The sequence below is a fragment of the Aptenodytes patagonicus genome, chromosome 17, assembly GCF_965638725.1.
Source record: "Aptenodytes patagonicus chromosome 17, bAptPat1.pri.cur, whole genome shotgun sequence".
NCBI classification, from domain to species: Eukaryota; Metazoa; Chordata; class Aves; order Sphenisciformes; family Spheniscidae; genus Aptenodytes; species Aptenodytes patagonicus.
Window position 1 is genome coordinate 5,459,792 of NC_134965.1, and position 18,057 is coordinate 5,477,848.

At 48.6% G+C, this 18,057-nt stretch overlaps 1 protein-coding gene across 1 annotated transcript; it reads left to right on the top strand.

Moving 5' to 3' along the window:
- The first annotated feature begins 56 nt into the window (after positions 1 to 56).
- Positions 57 to 13,028, top strand: ORAI2 (ORAI calcium release-activated calcium modulator 2). The gene is made up of 4 exons (XM_076354524.1): positions 57 to 105; positions 1,967 to 2,012; positions 4,323 to 4,563; positions 10,070 to 13,028. Exons 3-4 carry the CDS (start codon positions 4,336 to 4,338, stop codon positions 10,613 to 10,615), a joined length of 774 nt encoding a protein of 257 aa, XP_076210639.1. The 5' UTR covers positions 57 to 105; positions 1,967 to 2,012; positions 4,323 to 4,335; the 3' UTR covers positions 10,616 to 13,028.
- The last annotated feature ends 5,029 nt before the right edge of the window (positions 13,029 to 18,057 follow it).

Genomic DNA, 18,057 nt, shown 5'->3' on the forward strand with positions numbered 1-18,057 from the left:
GGCGGAGGCGGCTCCGGCTTCTCGGCAGCCGGCGGCGGCGGCGGCGGGCGCTCCCGGGGCGCCGCGCCCGGCCCGACCCGGCCCGGCCCCTGGCCAGCCAGCGCGGTGAGCCAGGGCCCGCCCCCGGGGCTGCATCCTGCCCGGGAGCTGGGGGTGGGTGGGGGGGTGTCGTCCTGCCCGGGGTGGCGGCTCCGCGCTCTGGGGTAGCGGGCTTCATCCCCACCGGGGTGTTTGGGGGGGGGGGGGGGCTCATGCTGCAATGATGGGAGCGTCTCCTGCCAGGCGTGCTCCGGGAGGAGGGGGTCTCATCCTGTCCGGGTGGAGGCATCCCCTGCCCGGGGTGCTGGGGGGTAAGAGTTGGTCTTATCCTGCCTGGATGGGGCTTCCCCTGCCCGGGGTGCTGGGGGGGGGGGCGGTACGCGCTCATCCTGCCCAGGCGGGGGGAATCCCCTGCCAGGGGTGGTGGGGGTGTGTGGGAGGGGTCCGCTGTGGGCGGAGAAGGGGGCCCCATCCTGCCCGGCGGTGTTTTGGAGCTCCCTTTGGGATGCAGAGGGCAGGCCAGCTCTCGGGGGTCGTATCCTGACAAAGGGATCCTCTTGCTGGGGGTGCTGCAGGGGAGACACCTCCTGCCTACGGTGCAGAGAAGCCCCTGACCCAGGGTGCTGTTGGAAGGGGGGAATCCCAGCTGTGGGGAGGGAGCGGGTCCCATCCTGCCTGAGGAGATGCAGGGGATCCTTGGGATGCCGGGTGCCTTCGGAGGGAAGGATCCTAGCTGTGAGGGGGTCGCATCCTGGCCTGGGGGGTCCCCTGTCTGAGAGCGCTGTTGGAGGGGAGAGCCTCGCTGTGTGGGGTCGCATCCTGCCTGGGGTGTGCTGAGAGTGGCCGGCAAGGAGGAGGAGAAATCCCCTGCTCAGGCGGTGCCCTGTGAGTGGGATCCCAGCTGTGGTGGTGGGGCAAGGGGGTTGCATTCTGCTCGGAGGGGGAATCCCCTGCTTGAGGTGCGCTGCTGTAAGGGGGGGGGGGGGTCACAGCTGCGGGGTGTTCACACCCTGCCTGGGTGGTGTGACATCCCAGGGGTGCTGCTGGGGGGGGTCCCAAGCCAGAAGAGGATCTGGGAAGGGGTTCCCCGTAGCAAAGAGGGCCTGAGCTTAGGAGGCCCAGAGTAGGAGAAGAAGGGGGAGTAGCGGGGCCTGGGGTTAGGCTTAGCCACAGTGTGCGGGCTCTTGAACGATACTATACAGGGGAGAAAGGCGCTGGTACAAATCTGCTGATCAGTCTCAGGGTGTGGGGCAGAAACCTGGGTCCAAGGGGGGGGGGCGGTGCCGCAAGCCAGGCAGAGAAGCCGACGGTGCTGCTGAGACAGCGCTCTGCGGGCGATTGTTCAGGGCACGCCGGCGGCGGGAGGGTGATCCACATATCTCAGCCCCAGCGGCATCTGCTTCGTTCCCTCCTGTGAAGAAATCCCCGCACGTGCGCTTGCAACTGCACGGGGGGGGGGGGCAGCTGAGAGGTAAGGCACGGCGAAGGCTTTCCCCACGACGCTCGCTGCTCCGAAGGACGGCGCTGGACAGATTAACAAAATCAATATGAGGTAGCAATCGCAGAGAGCTTTCTTGTCTTCAGCGGTGTGAAATGAAGCGGGGTCAAATGCATCGGTGGTGCAATGGCAGTGAGTAAAGACACAGCTGGAATGGACTTGGCCAGAGCTGGCTCTTAGGCTGAGGAAGAGGTCTCCTGGGAGGTCCTTATTCGCCATCCAAAACTCAACAGCCCTGTGCGGTAAAGCCCTGTAGGATAGTTATTTCTGTAAGAGCAAGTGCCCTGAACCTTTAATGTTGCAAGGCAGGAACATGCAATCTCCAGAATAACTTTCCCCTGCTTCAGATAACTGGCTGAAAAGTATTTCCAGAGTAAAACTGCTTAAGATACTGTGCATGTAAAATGCTTCTTTGGTCTTGTGTTTCAGCCCTTGGAGCCCACCACCCAGTCTCTCCATGTCCGTAGCCAGCAAGGTGAGTTTGCCGTCCTGTTACTGCTTGTCTGGGCTACGTTTGTGTTTATGGATTTTATTCTGAAGTTGTTTACTTATTTGGGAACATCTCTTGAGCTGCCCCAGAGTGAAAATTCATCCTTGTGGTATTTTTAGCTTATTTTTCTAAGGAAAGAAGCAGATGTGATTGGGTACTCTTGCTCTCCCTCTGTAACCTCTGAATTAATTTGTCTTTTCAATGGAATTTGTTCCAGGAGTTGAAGTTTCCTACATACAAAGTTCCTACGCATTTTGTGAAAATAAATGGCGGGGTAGAGGCCATTAGTGTCCCAACTAAGGATAAAGCTAATAAATTCACCCCACGCTATATACATTGCAGAATCCACACAGGATGTTGTCACAGGAAACAGCTTTGTAATTTTGCTGCTCACAGAATGTTTCTGCTCTGATCCTCCCAGGATGCTTGGGGAGAGATTACTTTTTTTTTCCTCCCCCTTCTTCTTCTGTAAAATAGGTGATTCTTGCCTTTTTCTCGAAACGCAGAGCAAGCAAGAAGGTTTGTCCCTGTTATTCTGTTCTTGTTTTTATTGTTGTGTGAAAGTTCTTTTATGGGTTTGGGTTTTTTTTCTTTTTAATAGTTTGAAAACTGCTGAGCAGTTCAGGAGCCATCCTGGAGTCCTCCAGGGGCTCTAACAGTGGCCTTGTCAAAAACTGCCCAGAAGAACAAGTCTTGTGCTCTTGCTGCCATCCTTATTACGTCTGGGGGGGCTGAAATCTGAAAGCCCACCGTGCCCGAGAGGGACAGACAATTTTACGACTTGCAATGCTTTATTTGCTGCTGAAGTCTAATCTTTCTTATTGTGCCTGGAACAGCTTTGTTCCCTTTTAGTAATGCCGTTCGGAGTTGTGGGCAGTTGGTGTCCTTTTTATCTTTGCACTTCCTGAGATCTCACAGCAAACATTGGTTTATTAGCTGTCACCATGTGGCCCGCGTATGTGGAGAGCTGGGTGGAGCAGGGGGAGGATGCAGGCAGGGCTGGGGCTCCTCTCAAGCGAACAGCAAGGTGTTTATGACCTTGAGGTGTGGTGCCGGGACTAATTAGTACCACACCATGTGTGACTCTGGGCATGCATCTCCTCCTTCTAGGAGCCGGTAAGTATTTATAGCCAGAAAGGTCTCGTGTGGTGCAGCTCTGCTGTTGCTACCTGCCACCGCCGCGGTGGTCAGTGGCAGAGCTGTGGGTGGGGGCATTAATCGGAGAATCGTGGTTTCCGTTCTTCAGAAGGCTGAGTTAAACATCTAGTTTCAGGTGTTTGTCATAGTTGAGAAATTCTTGCTCAAAACGTTTAGTGAATCCTGTTCTGTGGCCACGGATGGCACGGAGATCACCAGAGCCATTCGGCAGCAGCCTGGCTAAGTTGTGGTGCAAGGAGGGGGTGGTTCGGACCTTGCGCTTGTCTCTGCTGGCTGCTGTGGCATTCACCGCCTGAAACAGCCTCGCTGCTTTCTTACATCTTTAAGCGTAACCTCTTGAATCTGAAGACGCCGAAACTACCTGGAAGGCAACTAGCTTTTCCCCTTGGGATTGTCTTTTCCTTTCCCCATGCTAAGAGCCACCGGTGGAAGTAAGGGAGCAGGATTCTTGGTCAGATGCGGCTGATAAATGGAGTGCGAGCAGTTCAGGAAATTGAACTTCCCACTGCAGGAGCTCGGGAAGTTCATTTGTTAACCCTACGCAGCATTCAGCTCCATGACTACTGGGGAAGTCTTGGGGAAGAACTGTGCCCGTCTGAACTGAGCTATGATGAGCGATGGTTTAACTGAAAGCCTGGTTTCCAAAGAAAGAGCAAAAAATGACTCCCTGAACACGCTGGCTGGAGTTATTTTGGTACTCTAAAGGAGATGCATTTGGAGCCAATCCGTGATGCACTGTGAAATTAGCTGTCAGCTTAAAACAAAACTATAAGATGGGGGCCCTGTTTCCAAAGTGTCTTTATGTAAAACAATTTTTTTTTTTATTAGCAAGGAGGAATTAAAGGGGAAAGTTGAGATGCCAGCTTTGAAATTAAAAGCCAGATGCTGTGCAACCGTCCTGAATTCCTACTGGAGTAGTTCCCGGGTTTACTTGCGTAACCTTTCCTAGTTCTCATGGTCATTTTTAGCAATTATGGATGGTCCTTTCCCTGTTCTGTGCCTTGCAAGCGTGATGGTATTTGGTCTGTCGTTTTTCTACTGACTGAGGGTAACTTTTGTTTAAACACAGATTTTCCAGTAGTCGATGCTTGTCCTGTCTGCTACCTTCTTTTGAACAGGACTATTTTGTTTCCTCAGCATTTCTCTCATCATGAGTTCCGAATTAAACGTTCCGGTGGATCCTTCCACTCCTGCTTGCTGCTCTGAACCTGGCACAAAAGGCATGGATTATCGGGACTGGGTCCGGCGCAGCTATCTGGAATTGGTCACATCAAACCACCACTCCGTTCAAGCCCTTTCGTGGAGAAAATTGTACCTGAGCCGAGCCAAACTGAAAGCTTCCAGCAGAACCTCTGCTCTGCTCTCTGGATTTGCGATGGTATGTGTACTTTGTAGCAACGCTTTCTGGATCGTGAAGGTTTTGGTTCTGTAAAATCATCTGTTAATCAGTGTTCTCCTCCTGTGAAGAAGCAGGACATACTGTTGTTTTCTGAAGAGGCGGGAGGCATCTGCCTGGGTGCTTCTGCTTGGCCGCTGCTGAAAAGTTTGGGGCTGGCTCTCTCAAGGCAGCAACGGATACGTGAGCTGCCTAACAGTCAACCCACACGCTCCCAAGTCAGCCCTTTAAAAATACTAATCCCTTACCTGCAAATGATCCCAAGTGCTCCACCAGTGTTGCTAAATAATACAGGACCTGGGCTCTCCTTTGGCCCCGAGGCCGGTCGTCGCCGGCTGCCTTCGCGTGAGGTTGCACTTGGGCGTGGAGCTCCCCCAGGCCCCTGCGGTTGCTGTGGTCCTGAACATCATCTTAATTTCTGTATGTGTTTTTTCAGGTCGCGGTGTCTAAAATAAGGTGGAGGTTGGGTCCCAGTCTGCCAGAGCGGAGTTTGCATAGCGTGATCGGGGAGATCGTGTTATGCACTGAAGTGTGAGAAGAGGCCCTGCAGCCTCAGACCCGGTGTCAGAGGACTCTCTAGTCTGAAGGGAGACAAACCTGGTGTATTTTTGTCAGTGCTGCCTATTGGGAATAAACCCTGGTATTTGCTTTCCTCCGTGCAGCACTTGGGTGTTATCTGGAAGCTATCTGCATAGGTCAAAACCATGTCAGGGAGCGAGCAAATAAACAAGACAGACAGACAGCGGTCCAGTGCTCAGATCTGTCTGGGCCGTGGTGTTAGCAAACCACGGCCATGCTGCTGGCTTTGAGCCTCTTCATCTCCCCTCCGGTTCTTGCTTATCGGGAGTGAGAATTGAAACCTGTTTGGGGGAGGTTTTCTGCTCGGGAAATGGGCAGGTCTGGTGGTTCCGGAGGTCTGTCAGCTGAATGCAGAGAGGCAGAGGGCAGCGCCTGGGTGAGCGGGGTGGGATGTGAAGATCTTGCATCCTGCAGCTCAGGAGCAGGGGGGGGAAGACAGATCTCGGGAACTTTCCGGATAGCTTTCCTGATTTTATTTTAGCTTCTTCCACTGCTTTTTCCTCCCCCAATCCCCCAGGACGTGAATCATCTGTAACATTACAACAGTCCGTTTGGGATGACAAAGTTGGTCGCCCAAAGTGAAGCTGGTAAAACGCAAGCGGGGAGTTAAGTGGGAGCAGGCTGCAGGGAGAGAGGGTGCTCGGTTGCTTTGCGATTCCTCTCCGCTCGCTGACTGCGCGCACGCGATGCTTGTAAAAACTTTTCACGCAGCGTATGTTTATCTGTAACCAAGCTTGTGTGCTGAAATGGCAGAAGGTACCTCCTGGTTTTGAGAAAGTTGAGTGCTCTCCTGTAGATTTCTTTCACTCAGAAGCCGCCTTACTTTAAAAAGCTGCTCATGTGCTTGCCCTTCGTGCCTCTGGGTTACTTGAGTTCTGTGTTAGTCGTTTGTGACTGTTCTCTTTAACATGATTACTAGATTAATGTTTTGTAGTGGTGTGAACTCTTGCTCTATCTAGGCAGCGTGGTTACACAAGCAGGTGCCCGTGCTGGGGCGTGCTGTCGCTGGGACTCGGGGGGGGGGGGGGGGGGGGGGGCTTGCAGCCCACCCACGCTGCAGGGCTGAACCACATCTCTGAAAACAAAGCGTGCCTTCTCAACTGACACAACAGAAAGCTGCTGCAAGTCCTTGGTAAACACACAAAAATAACCATTTGACTTCTATTCTCTTTAAACTGTTTAAAATGCAAGTCAAATAAACACACGGGTATAAGTAGTGTTAATTATAATCACCAGCTTAACATAAGTACACCGGAAATCAGTAATTGTTAGAAATAAAAATTTTTGCAATAAGGATTTTCTTTATTAGCAAGCTTTTTCCCAGCTGATCGTACTGGACCTTCCAGTGAAAGCTGAGGTATCTATTCCTACCGGGCTATTTCTCCGCTGGTAATTTGGCACATAGGTATTTGGTACACGGATGTTTACTCTCTAATAACAGCATCTATTTGGCTATTGATGAAACTAGAGAAGTTATTTAGAGTTAAATAGTTTCCCTGTGTGCATTTAACTATGTAAACAAAAGTCATACAGGGCTTGGCTATTGCTTCATTTACTTCCATGTCAGTGTGTTTGATTCAAGCCAGTTCCGTATTGGCTGAAAATTATTACGAGCTGATGGATATTTAATCAACAGGCAGTGGCTTCGATCCAGCTCCTTCTGGACAGGCTGCGGAATAATGCGAACCTTGCTCATTACTCGATGCTATCTCTGGTATTTCTGGCAGAGTTGGGCAGATCAGGAGGATGTGGGTCCTTTCCAGTGCCAGGTTTGTTTGGAGGTGGGCTGCAGGGCTACTGCATTTGCCTCAGGGAGACTGCAGACAAAGGAGATTTAGAGGGAGCTTAGAAAGCTTCCTTAATTATTTTCCTGATGGAAATAAGAGCTATTACTGCTAGTCAGTCTTCTCGATGCTTGTCCAATTGCTACAGGATATGTATTTGATTTAAAAAAAAAAAAAAAAAAATCCAACCGATCTACTTGAGTGATTGTTTTTAGCAGCTGCCAAACCATCTGTGTGAATGTAACATGGTTTATGTCAAGCCATTTGTCGTCCTTTTGCCTGATACTATCTATCCTGGTCTAAATTTCTCAAGATGAGCAGCATCCTTGTTGTGGACAATCTGGGCTATGCTGGTCTAAAAAAGCATAATTGCATGTAATTTAATTGTAGTTTAATTCTAAAATGTTCCGAGTGCTTGGTCCTTTAGCAAACCTGTGAGCGTGAAGTTTGACAGGGCGATTCTCAAGCTTAAAATTAAGCCTATGCTGAGATATTCTGTGGCTTGGTAGAGTGCTCAGTGCCTGGCAAAGTCAAGCCCTTGACACCTTGGTTACAATAAAGGGGGCTGTTATCACGGAAGAGTATAATTGTATCAAACATGACATATTAATAGTTTTACAGACTAAGCAGCATATTTAATGATTTTTAAATGGGTTATGTCAGCTTGTCCTCTTTCTCTTATCCCGGTCAGAGAATGACATGACAGTCTGTACGGGGTAAAGCGGTAAGAGCTCACTCACCTTTCCAGTACTTGTTCGGGTTAAATGAATTGTTTTTCTGCCTTGCTGCCCTATCTGGATTGTTGATGTTTTTCCCTGAAATACCTCTTACTGAGCCATCAGTCAGTGTTAAAAATTCATCACATTGCACAGCTGAAGCTAGCCCTAGGGAATAGGTTAGTCTGGGAGGAAACATCCAATTAGCTGAAAAGTGCTGCTCATGCGAAGGATAACAAGTAGAAATTGATATGTTGACATCAGCCAGGCTTTCAGCTTTAATATGAAGCTATAAATTGAACACGCAGGTACAATTCCTATTCAGCTTGCTGAATACTATGTCTCTGGGTATTACAGCACCCAATAATGAACAATATACCTGCAGCTTTTCCTGGCTGATAGGGTGTGACTGACAATCACAGCACTGTACAAATTCATTGTACAGAACAGTGCAGCGGAGAATAAGTTTGATCTCCTCCTCCTTGAATCAATACAGGGGGATCTGCAAAGAGAACGTGTGCAAGGCAATGTGGCATGCGTTTTAATTAAATGGACCTTGCAATAGATGGTGAAGCCAATCCTGCGGTATTATTTTCTCCGCTACAGAAAAAGAACTACTGTAAACGGCAAACAGGAACCTTTAAAAAACAACAACAAAAAAGTAAAACCCCCACACCGTTCACAATCAGAGCAAAAGGCTGGGAATGTCCAAGAGCTGCCACAATATTCTTGGTGTCTCTAATATCCTAAATAGTTGACATAGGTATAAAATCTGGGCTTGCAGAGATTGACCATTTGCTGCCCCAAACACACACATTATGTCTTGGTTGCTACTAAAGGTGTTCAGACTTGACTGCGATCCCCTCATTTAGGCTGCTGATGGTTTCAAAGTAAATGCAGGTAAGGCAGCAGTCATGCCAACACAGGCGCTTTCTTCCATCCCCTTTAATCCTTTTCAGGGTTACCCACAGGGAGAACATGAGTGTAGCCCTACTCTTCCAGTGCCATATTATTAAGCAATATTATTAACACCTAATGCCAGAGCGAATGGTGCAGATTATTAGACAGAGCCTGAAATGGCTGCTCAGCGGTGGTCTCATGCGAAGTCTGGATAAAGTAATGATGTGTCTGTTCTGCAAAATCCATCTATGCCCCAAAATCGAGCTGCTTGTTCCAACTTTGCCTTCTGGTGATGGTCTTGAGAGGCACTGCCCTGAGGCAGGCATCCAAGCATCAGCTTCTCCTTTCCTTAATGCACCCGGTAAGCTGTGCCGCGCCGGAGCAGCAGGTCGCCTGGCATCACCAGAGGTTTTGGCTACTGCCAGGCAAGTTTAATATCTGTGCAAATTATGAAGTGCAGCTGCAGATCTAAGCGAGCTGCTAGAGAGTTACTAGAGAGGAATGTTTGATAGTCTTGTCCGCTGTTTTTGTGGCTTCTCTTAGCACAAGGTTTCTGCAGCCCTTTCAGGGGTGACGCCATGCAGAAGTACTTGTGCTATTTTACTTCACAGATAGGTTAAGTAATTTTACAGATTCTTATGCTAAACCAGTTAACAGACCCGTACTAGGACTCCAGATCTGATCTCAGAAGAGCCCCTTGCTCTCTTGCGCTTATTCTGCTTGTTAAGCTTTATTTGATTAAAACAAAAATAGCTTTAGAGACTTGCTACGTGATAGCTCTTGTTTTGAGAAAACAGACTCCTATCTGAGTTGTTGAACACACCCATAAGCCAGTGGCTGTCCACTTCTGCTGAGTATATCAGTAAGTTATTAGCTCTCAAGGGAGAAATTTGGGGATATAAATAACATGTGTCTGGGCATATTTGTAATAAAAACGAACGTACGATGTTCTGAGAATAGAAGGCAGCTATTTTAACTGCGGGCTAACTTAAACTGTAAAGTAGCTTGCATGCTTCCCATGAGGGGTAACAAAACCTTGCTGGCGGCTGGCCAGAAGGTCTGCTTTGCTTTTGCTTTTCTTTACGTGCCTGAAGTCAAAACTTCCTGCACCCCAGCCGCAAGTGGTGAGCGGAAGGAGAACGTGTGCTGGGCGGGCGGGCGGGCTAGTAGGCTGTCAGCTGCCTCCGAGCTCCACTTGTTGTCTAATGAGTTCCTTCTGTTGCGTGTTGATGCAGTTCGTATGGCTCATGGTTGCAAGGAGAGATGTGTTATTCCCGAAAACTACAGCGCAGAAACGTGCGTGTAAGCCTTCAGAAAGGCCAAGCTGCAGCCTGCGTGTACGTCTTTGTGGGAAACAGGAATGATCCATCTAGGCCGCTATTCCAAAAAGCACTTGAGAGCGTACTTGACCTTAGGTGCTCTTCCTGAATAAAGATGCCTTCCTGGATGAAAGCCTTGAAAAGAGGAAAGCTAGCAGCTATTGACAAGCTTTTTGTTCCTTTCCCCCAGGTAGCCATGGTGGAGGTGCAGCTGGAGGTGCAGTACAAGTACCCCCAGATGCTGCTGATTGCTTTCAGTGCCTGCACAACAGTGCTCGTGGCAGTTCATCTCTTTGCCCTTCTCATCAGCACCTGCATTCTGCCTAACGTGGAAGCAGTGAGCAACATCCACAACCTGAACTCCATCAGTGAGTCCCCGCATGAGCGCATGCATCCCTACATCGAGCTGGCGTGGGGCTTCTCCACCGTCTTGGGGATCCTCCTTTTCCTTGCGGAAGTCGTGCTTCTGTGCTGGATAAAATTTCTGCCTGTGGGCTCCATCCTGAAAAATGAGACCACCAACGTCGAGAAGCCCAGCAGCCATGCGGGTTGGCAGTCAGCACTGGTCTCCACCATCATCATGGTCCCAGTGGGTCTGATTTTTGTCGTCTTCACCATTCACTTCTACCGTTCTTTGGTGCGGCACAAAACGGAGCGTCACAACCGAGAGATCGAAGAGCTTCACAAACTGAAAGTGCAGTTAGACGGGCATGACAGAGGCATGCAGGTAGTGTGACAGAGAGGCAGAGGCTGCTTCCAGCAAATCCGCTCAGCTAAGGCTAAGAGCAAAATACCTGTTTTGCTAGTTGGTGAGACGCACCAGCGATGGATTGTCTTGAGGCTTCAATATGTAAATGCTAATTGCCTGCCATATATAGCTGTGGGTTCTAGTGCTGTTTCAGATGCTGGGGTCCCTGGCCTGTTTCTGGTCCTACACACTCGCGTACTTAGGTCAACACTGCCACGGAGTTCAAAGTCAAAACTTTATCTACCTTAGCATCGGTTCAGGTAGCCAAAAATCTGTATTTTTTACAAATGCAATATTCGGTGGCCAAAAGTAAAACTGCATCAGCTGTCCAAAAAGCCGGGGGGTGTGTGTAGGACCTGTCTTAGGTGTCAGAACTCCCTGGCTGTCAGTGCAGCAGCAATTAACTGGCAGCTCGTTTCTAGAGCTGAGCTGCGTAATGAGGGTATCTGCAGCTGACTTGAGGACATCCAGGAAAGCACAATAGAAACTGTGAGTGTTGATCACCTCTGTTCCAAAGCAAGTGTTCCATAAATACATAACCAGAAAGAAATCAGCCTTAGCTTTTATGTTCTTTTCTTGCTATTGCCTACTATATTTTTACAGCTGGGGAGGTAGAATTTCGAGTTGGAGGAGGCTGGGAAGTTCTGTCATACTTTCTTCAGCAGCATCTGTCACTTTAGATTGAATGAATGCCAAGATCATGTGTTTTTTCCCAATAAGAGGCAAGAGTGCCCAGGGAAGGCTTACAGGTGTTTTAGTTTTAACAAGGACATTCTTAAAACAGAACAGTGACAGGGAATTTAATGAGACAAAACTTTGAAGGACTAGAAAAGCAAGGTTCAAGGAGGTAAGGAGTGACAGCATATAGCATATTGTAGAAATCTGTCGCTGTGTCGTCTTCCTTTATGTATTGTTGCAATGTCTTTGCCTGGTTTGCTGGAGAGAACAAACCCCAGCCCTGTGTATTTCACCAGTTGTTTGAGGGTTTTTTTTGTCAGCTGTAGCATTTGTCTGTCAAAAACGAACAGGGAGCTTCCTTCTCCCTCCACCAAAGCAGGCAAGTCCTCTGGTGGAACCTGGAGCTGTACTGGCGAGTCTGATGGAGCAGGACCCGGCGAGAGAGCTGTGTGCCCGTTAAAGAGCTATCACCTTTCATTTGAGCTGACTTTTTTTTTTCAGCAGCAGAGAAAATGACACTCGCACGTCTGTATCACTTAGCAAGGGAAGCTTGTAAATTCTATAGCATCTTTTTGGGTGAAAACTTCTGTGAAAATGATTTTATGATTTATGGTAACTTTGTGGAGGGAAAAGAGTGTTTTGCAATCATCAGCTCTTTTAAAGGAAAGTAAGGCTTTCTGCCACACAGGGCTGAAAGCAGCAGAAGCACATTTTCTTGGCCCTGATCCTGTGCCGATTTCCTGCTCTGCACTCAAACATTGCAGTTTCAGAGTCTCCCAGGCCTTACAGGTTTCTGAAATCATTAAGGATGTTGGTAATGTTGTATTTAACCCTGGTCCCTTATTCCACTGGGATTTGAGAAATCTAATGGCAGTGTGTTACATGTCAGCTTCCCAGAATGGAGAGTACACGCAAACCCCGGTGCAGCAGGGTGAGACTATCCTTATATTCCTCTCTGGCGAGGGCCTTGGGAACCCAGATCTAATCTCTCCTGTTTACATGTGAGTTTGAGCATTACTGAACAAGCTGCTTAGCACTGTGTCTGTGGCTTTCATCTGTTGTTCTTGCCGCAGTTGGCATGTACCATATTGGCTGATGTGCAGCAAAGAAAATAGCCTTTGTGTGCTAAATGACTAGTCTGTACTTATGCAGATACACAAAAAATGAGTGCCCTCCAGGAGGTGGGTGGTCGTGAAATTCATACGATCTCCGCAGGAGTCTGGCCTCTCTCCCTCCTCTTTTTACCATAATAAAAATTCAAGGTTTATACAAAAAAAATCAGAGTTGAGTTTTCTGCCAAGTATTACACACATAGGCTCTTCTACCAACAAAATTTCTATTGTGAGGCCAGAGCCAGACCAGATAAGATGAATCTCTCATTTGTACTTTGCAGTCTCCTTTACCATCAGTAATAATAGGACTCTGTGCTGTGGAGCTCAGGAGGTTGAGGAAAGTATTGAGCCATTCTTGTAATTAAAAAAAAGTTTCACAGTGTGCATACAATGCTGTGAAAGCAATGCAGCTCATTTGGAAACAGCCAAATTGTTCGTTTAATTCTTTGCAGATATAATAAACTTCAGCAAATGGAGAAATGCAGCAGAAACTGTGCTTTGATTTTCGTAGGATAACTTGGTGAGTGAGGCTTTGGTGGGATTGGATTCAAGTCTCAAGGCAGCGGATCGGTGACTGGAGTGGTATCACCTTACTCTAGCAGGGAGTCTGAGGTACGGTTTCAGATGGTGTCCCAAGGGCGAATGCACTTAAAACAGAATAATAATGTGCTTTCCCATCTTTGCTCGCGGCTTTGTTTCTTGTGTCTCTCTGGGCACCGAGTTCTCCCTTCCATGAGAAGTCCACGGGAGTATTTTTGCTCTTTGACTCTGGCGTCTGGGATCTCTCTAGGTTACCCATCACCTTCGTGCTGTAACTCCTCTCCTTCTTCTTTCCCAACAACAGCATTTGCTTTTCTTGCTCCTGCCTCTCTTCCTCCAACTTGTTTACGTTTTCACTGCTGTTAGGTCCAGACTTGTGCTGCGGAAAGATTGCCCGTGGTATCAGCCACAGTAGTTCATCCGTAAAGGAGTAGGGACATTGTACTTGTTCAGGTGGGTGTTTCTGTGCTACAACACCAGAAAATCCTCCTTGCTTCTGCTGCTCCCCCCGTGGCTGTCAGCAGGATTCCCATCAGTCAAGCGTGGAGATGCCTGCCTTTCCACACCGCCGCTGGTGTCCCCGCGGGGCTGGCCACGCGCTGCGTCACATCCGAGTTTGCCTGCCAGTGCCTGGCCACGTCTGTCCTGTGCTGTCACCTCTCTGTTGTTCCTGGGGTGTCTGTCGTTCCTGGGATCTCCCGAGTTTTGTGTGGCTCTGTTCCTGCAGCGCCTCCACAGGGATGCTTCTCCCAGGGGTCCTGCCCTCGGGCTGGGACATGTGTCGAGGATTGCCCCTGACGTGTGTGTGAGCTTTCTGTACCAGCTTTGGGCCCTTGGGTGCTGTAGTTTGGGATGGCTGTTGCCTTAATTCTCTGCTCCCTTGGGCTGTGACTCTCTGGACCAGTTCTTGCCTTGTTTGGGCCATTTTTCCAATTTCTGCAGCGGGGCTCGCCTTGGTTTGCTGCAGGGGACAGCCACCATCTCACTCCACAGTCCTGAGTCCTCTTTCAGATTTTTTTTTTTTGGACAATTTTTTCCCAGCAGAAAAATGCCTCTGCAGGCTCCAGCACTGGAAAGACCCTTCCTAAAGCGGGGAAGGAGCTGTCGAGGACAGGGGTATGGCCCCGCTTCCTATTGTCCCTGGGCACCTGCCTTGGTTTAGGAGGCGACTCCTCTCTCTCCTTCCCTCGTTAGCAGGAGTCAAGACCAGGCATGAATGCAAGACGGAGGGAGCTGTCGGAGCCGGCGCAGTATCGGGTTCTCCCTTTGCTGTGGTTAGTGGTAGCTCTTACTCCGCGAGCTCCCTATTTTTAACGTTGCCCTGGGGCAGCCCTGGCTCTGGTAGCTGCCGCCCCCTTGTTTCGATGGATATGTGACTCTCGGGGAGGCTTTATGGCCAGAGGAGATGGAGTAGATGTTGGATTTGACCGTCTGGGCCTGACCCACGTGACGGATGAAAGCGATACTGTGCGAGAGCCCCGGGTGGAGTGCGCTCTGCAGTAAGCGCTCAAATATGTGGAAGTGTTTATAGAGAGCTGGTGGGGTGGGTGCAGCCGCAGAGCGAACATCCTTCAGTTCCCTGACGCTGGGACTCGGGGCCGGGCAATCCCAGCTTGCCACGGGGACGGCCGCGCTGGGCTCGGGGATGGAGGTGCAGGGTGTCCGGCCAGCTGCGGGACTGGTTGTTCGCACTTCACATTCTCCTCTTGCCTTTCCATGGCTTTACGTGGGATTTCATAACGTCCTTTCTCTTCTTTCCCTGCCTTAAACAAAGAAAAGGCCTTCGGATTTCCCTGCTTCTGTAGCTTCGTTACCTTCTAAATCTAGTTGCATCTACTTTTAAGACAGCTTCCTCAGTGTCCCCCCCGAGCCGCAACCTCAAATTCAGATCCCGGCCCAACTGGGCCAGCGTGGTTATTTTCTGATTAACTTCTCGCAGGCTGTCTCCTCTGTACCCATTTCAAACAAAGTGGTTTCAGTAATTACTGACTGGCTGAATTTGGAAAGCATTCGCGTGAATACCTGCGCGTACGACTGGGAGCTCGCCTTCTGCCCCGGGTTGTAACAACGATGAGTGCTAAGTGCTAGGAGAAGGGGAAAAAAGAAAAAAAAAAAAAAAAATCTGTATTTTAGCTTTGCCTATTCTTGTTTTATCTCTGCATGAACAATATTTAATGTAGAACAACGTATGTATCTCAGTTATTGTCCAGCTGTGTGAGAGAAACTGGATAAACTTGCTAAGTTTTATGCTTCTTGCTGATTTCAGACTGATTTTTTTGAAAGGCAGCTCAAGTCCTCCAGCATTCTCTATGGGTTAACTTGGGGTTTGCCTTTTTTTTTTTTTAAAGCTTGGTCAAATATTATCCTTCTCCTTTTAAAATACACAACTAGATAACAATTAGATGTGCTTCCTTTTAATGAGGGCCTGGTTCTTGGTATGTGTTTTACAAGTGCTAATCTTGGTTAAGAAGATAAACAGCTGTGATAGGAATTCCTCTAACATGAAGATCATTAAAGTTTGTCTTACATTAATAATACTAGCATAGTGGCCAAAATAATTTTTGAGAGCTAATTAATTAAAACCTTTATATACTTTTCTCAGATTTCTCTGGTATTTGACAATCCAAATCAATTGTAAATGTTCTGCAGCGCTGTGATTCTGGCTTTTTAGGAAAGAATGTACATGAAGTTTTACAACAATACAGAACCGATGGGTGTGTAATTGCATTTTGCTCTAAGATGATGTCCAAGAGGCTGTTTAACAGGTGAAGAATGTCAAAAGATAGACATAGCAATGACTGTGTCGTGACTAGATTAAGTTTTGGACTTCAAAAACATCTAGACAAAGCCCTCAGAAAATAATTATTTGCATTTTTTAGATTGAAGATACAAACTAGGAAGAGCTGGAATTTTCTGGCAAGAACGGCAGCTTCCCGTATAGTTTGATCGAGGCAGAAAAATTCAGCTAACAAATGCAGAGCACAAAATGAACTAATATTGTTTATCTTGTTATTGTGGCTCTCTGATTCATCGGAAGCCATCATCTGCTTTCACTGCAAAGAGAATGAAACAGCAGGTACGCGCACAGAAAGTATTTTAACAGGCTGAGAGCACAATATAAACCTAAAAGGGACCATTGGAAATAAGGGCCAAACGTTAATGGCAATACTTGACTGCCGCAGCTTGCCGATTGCTGGAGGGGCTCACTGCTGGAAGGGCGATGAGGATATGGGCTCAGCGCTTGCTGTATCTGTGAAAGCCTGCCCTGGGTTTCCTCCCGTAGCGTGGCTTCGTGCTGAGCTCCGGCAGGCTGCCAGCCTTGTCCTCCTGCTTGGCCGAATGTCCTCTGCTCCGACGGCAGCTCCAGGTGCTGGCCTGGGGACATGGCGCTCTCTACGGCTGCTGAGCCCTGTGGACACCAGCGGCACGGTGCTGATCACACCAGTCTGCCGGAAAAAAGGTTAGGAACCGCTATTTTGAGAGCACAAGGCCCCGCTTTTGGGAGCGAGCTGGAGAAGTTGCAGCCTATGAGAACTTCCCTGGGATAAAGCTCGCTGTGAGCAAGCGTGGCCTGCCTGTTGCATGTTGGCTGGCTGGGTTTGCAGTGACGGGTTGCCGTCGGAGAGGGCATGCTGTGCCTGCCGAAACGGCTGCTGGAGCACGTAGGTGACGCTCGCCAGCCGGTCTGGATGGAGGTTTGGGGTTCAGGACTGCCCGTGGGAGCCCTGCTCGCAGGTCCCTGTCGGAATTGTCATGTAGACGTCCACAGGTGTTTAAATACTGGGCTAAACTGAAACTGGTTCATTGCAGCCACAAAGGACTGTAGCTGTTATCTGTTAGCTTAAACTGATAAAAAATACCCTGATTCACCCAACTGATTTCTAGTAACTGTTTTGTTGGGTGAAGAGCTCCCTCGCCTGCAGCGCAGGGCAGCATCTGTGGCACGAGCGCATTACTGTACAGTGAAACCTGTGCAGTGTGCCAAGGAAGTACTTCTAGGGCAGAATACAGCTGTGCGGGGACGCCGAGATCCCATGTGTAAACGCGTCCCCTTTCCTTACCAACTAAAGCCAGGCAGCGTTGTAAAGGCTTGTTTTACTGTTGTAGGTGTGACTGTGCTGAATGGTTTTGATGACACAACTGTGTTTATTAAAGGATCACACTTCTTCCACGGCACAACTTCATTTTCAAGAGCGCAGAAGTTTGTTCCGAACAGACAGATGGCCTCAAATCAGCTTCTGCTACAAACGACTACTTGAATCTTAGGTACAAGGCATGATTCAAACCTGACTGCTGGAGGTGCCAAGAAAAAAAATGATAGCCGCCAGCGTTGCAGTCTGTTGCCCAGCTTATTCCCAAAATCAGACTCTTGCTACTGAGAGTTGACAGCGGGGTTCAGAGATGACAAATGATCAGAAAATAACACAGTCTGTGCAAGTCTTTGGTCTGAACTCTGTCCAAGCCGTCTCTGCAGAAGAGTCGGCATCGGCCCTCTGCAAATGCTGCTCTTTGGTCCCAGAAGATACAGGTCACACACAATATTTATGATTAATCCTCACTGTTAGAGCATGAATCTTCAGCAAAGGATAATTACCTTAATTAGTTCTCGGTGTGTTGTACTATCTGTGGAGAGATGCTTGCTTACCCTCCTCCCCCGGAGAGCTGATCTCTAAAGGACCTATCTGAAGCGGGTGAGAAGATAGTTGTGTCCCTACGGCACAGTGCAACGCTAAAAGCAGTATGACAGAACCGAGTACGGGCCAGGAAGGGTTAAAATCTACTGCAGGGCTTGGGCTAAATCTGCGCCAAGGGCTGTTTGATACTCAGCTCAGTTTAATGATTCTAAGTTTCCTTCTTGGTTTAATTTAAGTATTTAAGAACCAGCTATTTGCTTTTTGCATTTTATTCCAATACAGTTAATGAATACAACAGCTCATTTCTGACTTTCGTCTAAAAGCTCCCATTGCCCAGGAAAGCCTTTGAAGAAACAAGCAGCCCACCCCTTCCTTGCACTCTCTTACTTCTGTTTGTTAAATTTCCATTTGAGCTTATCTCTCTACACACCTGGTTCCTTACGCACACTTCAGAAATAAACCGGAG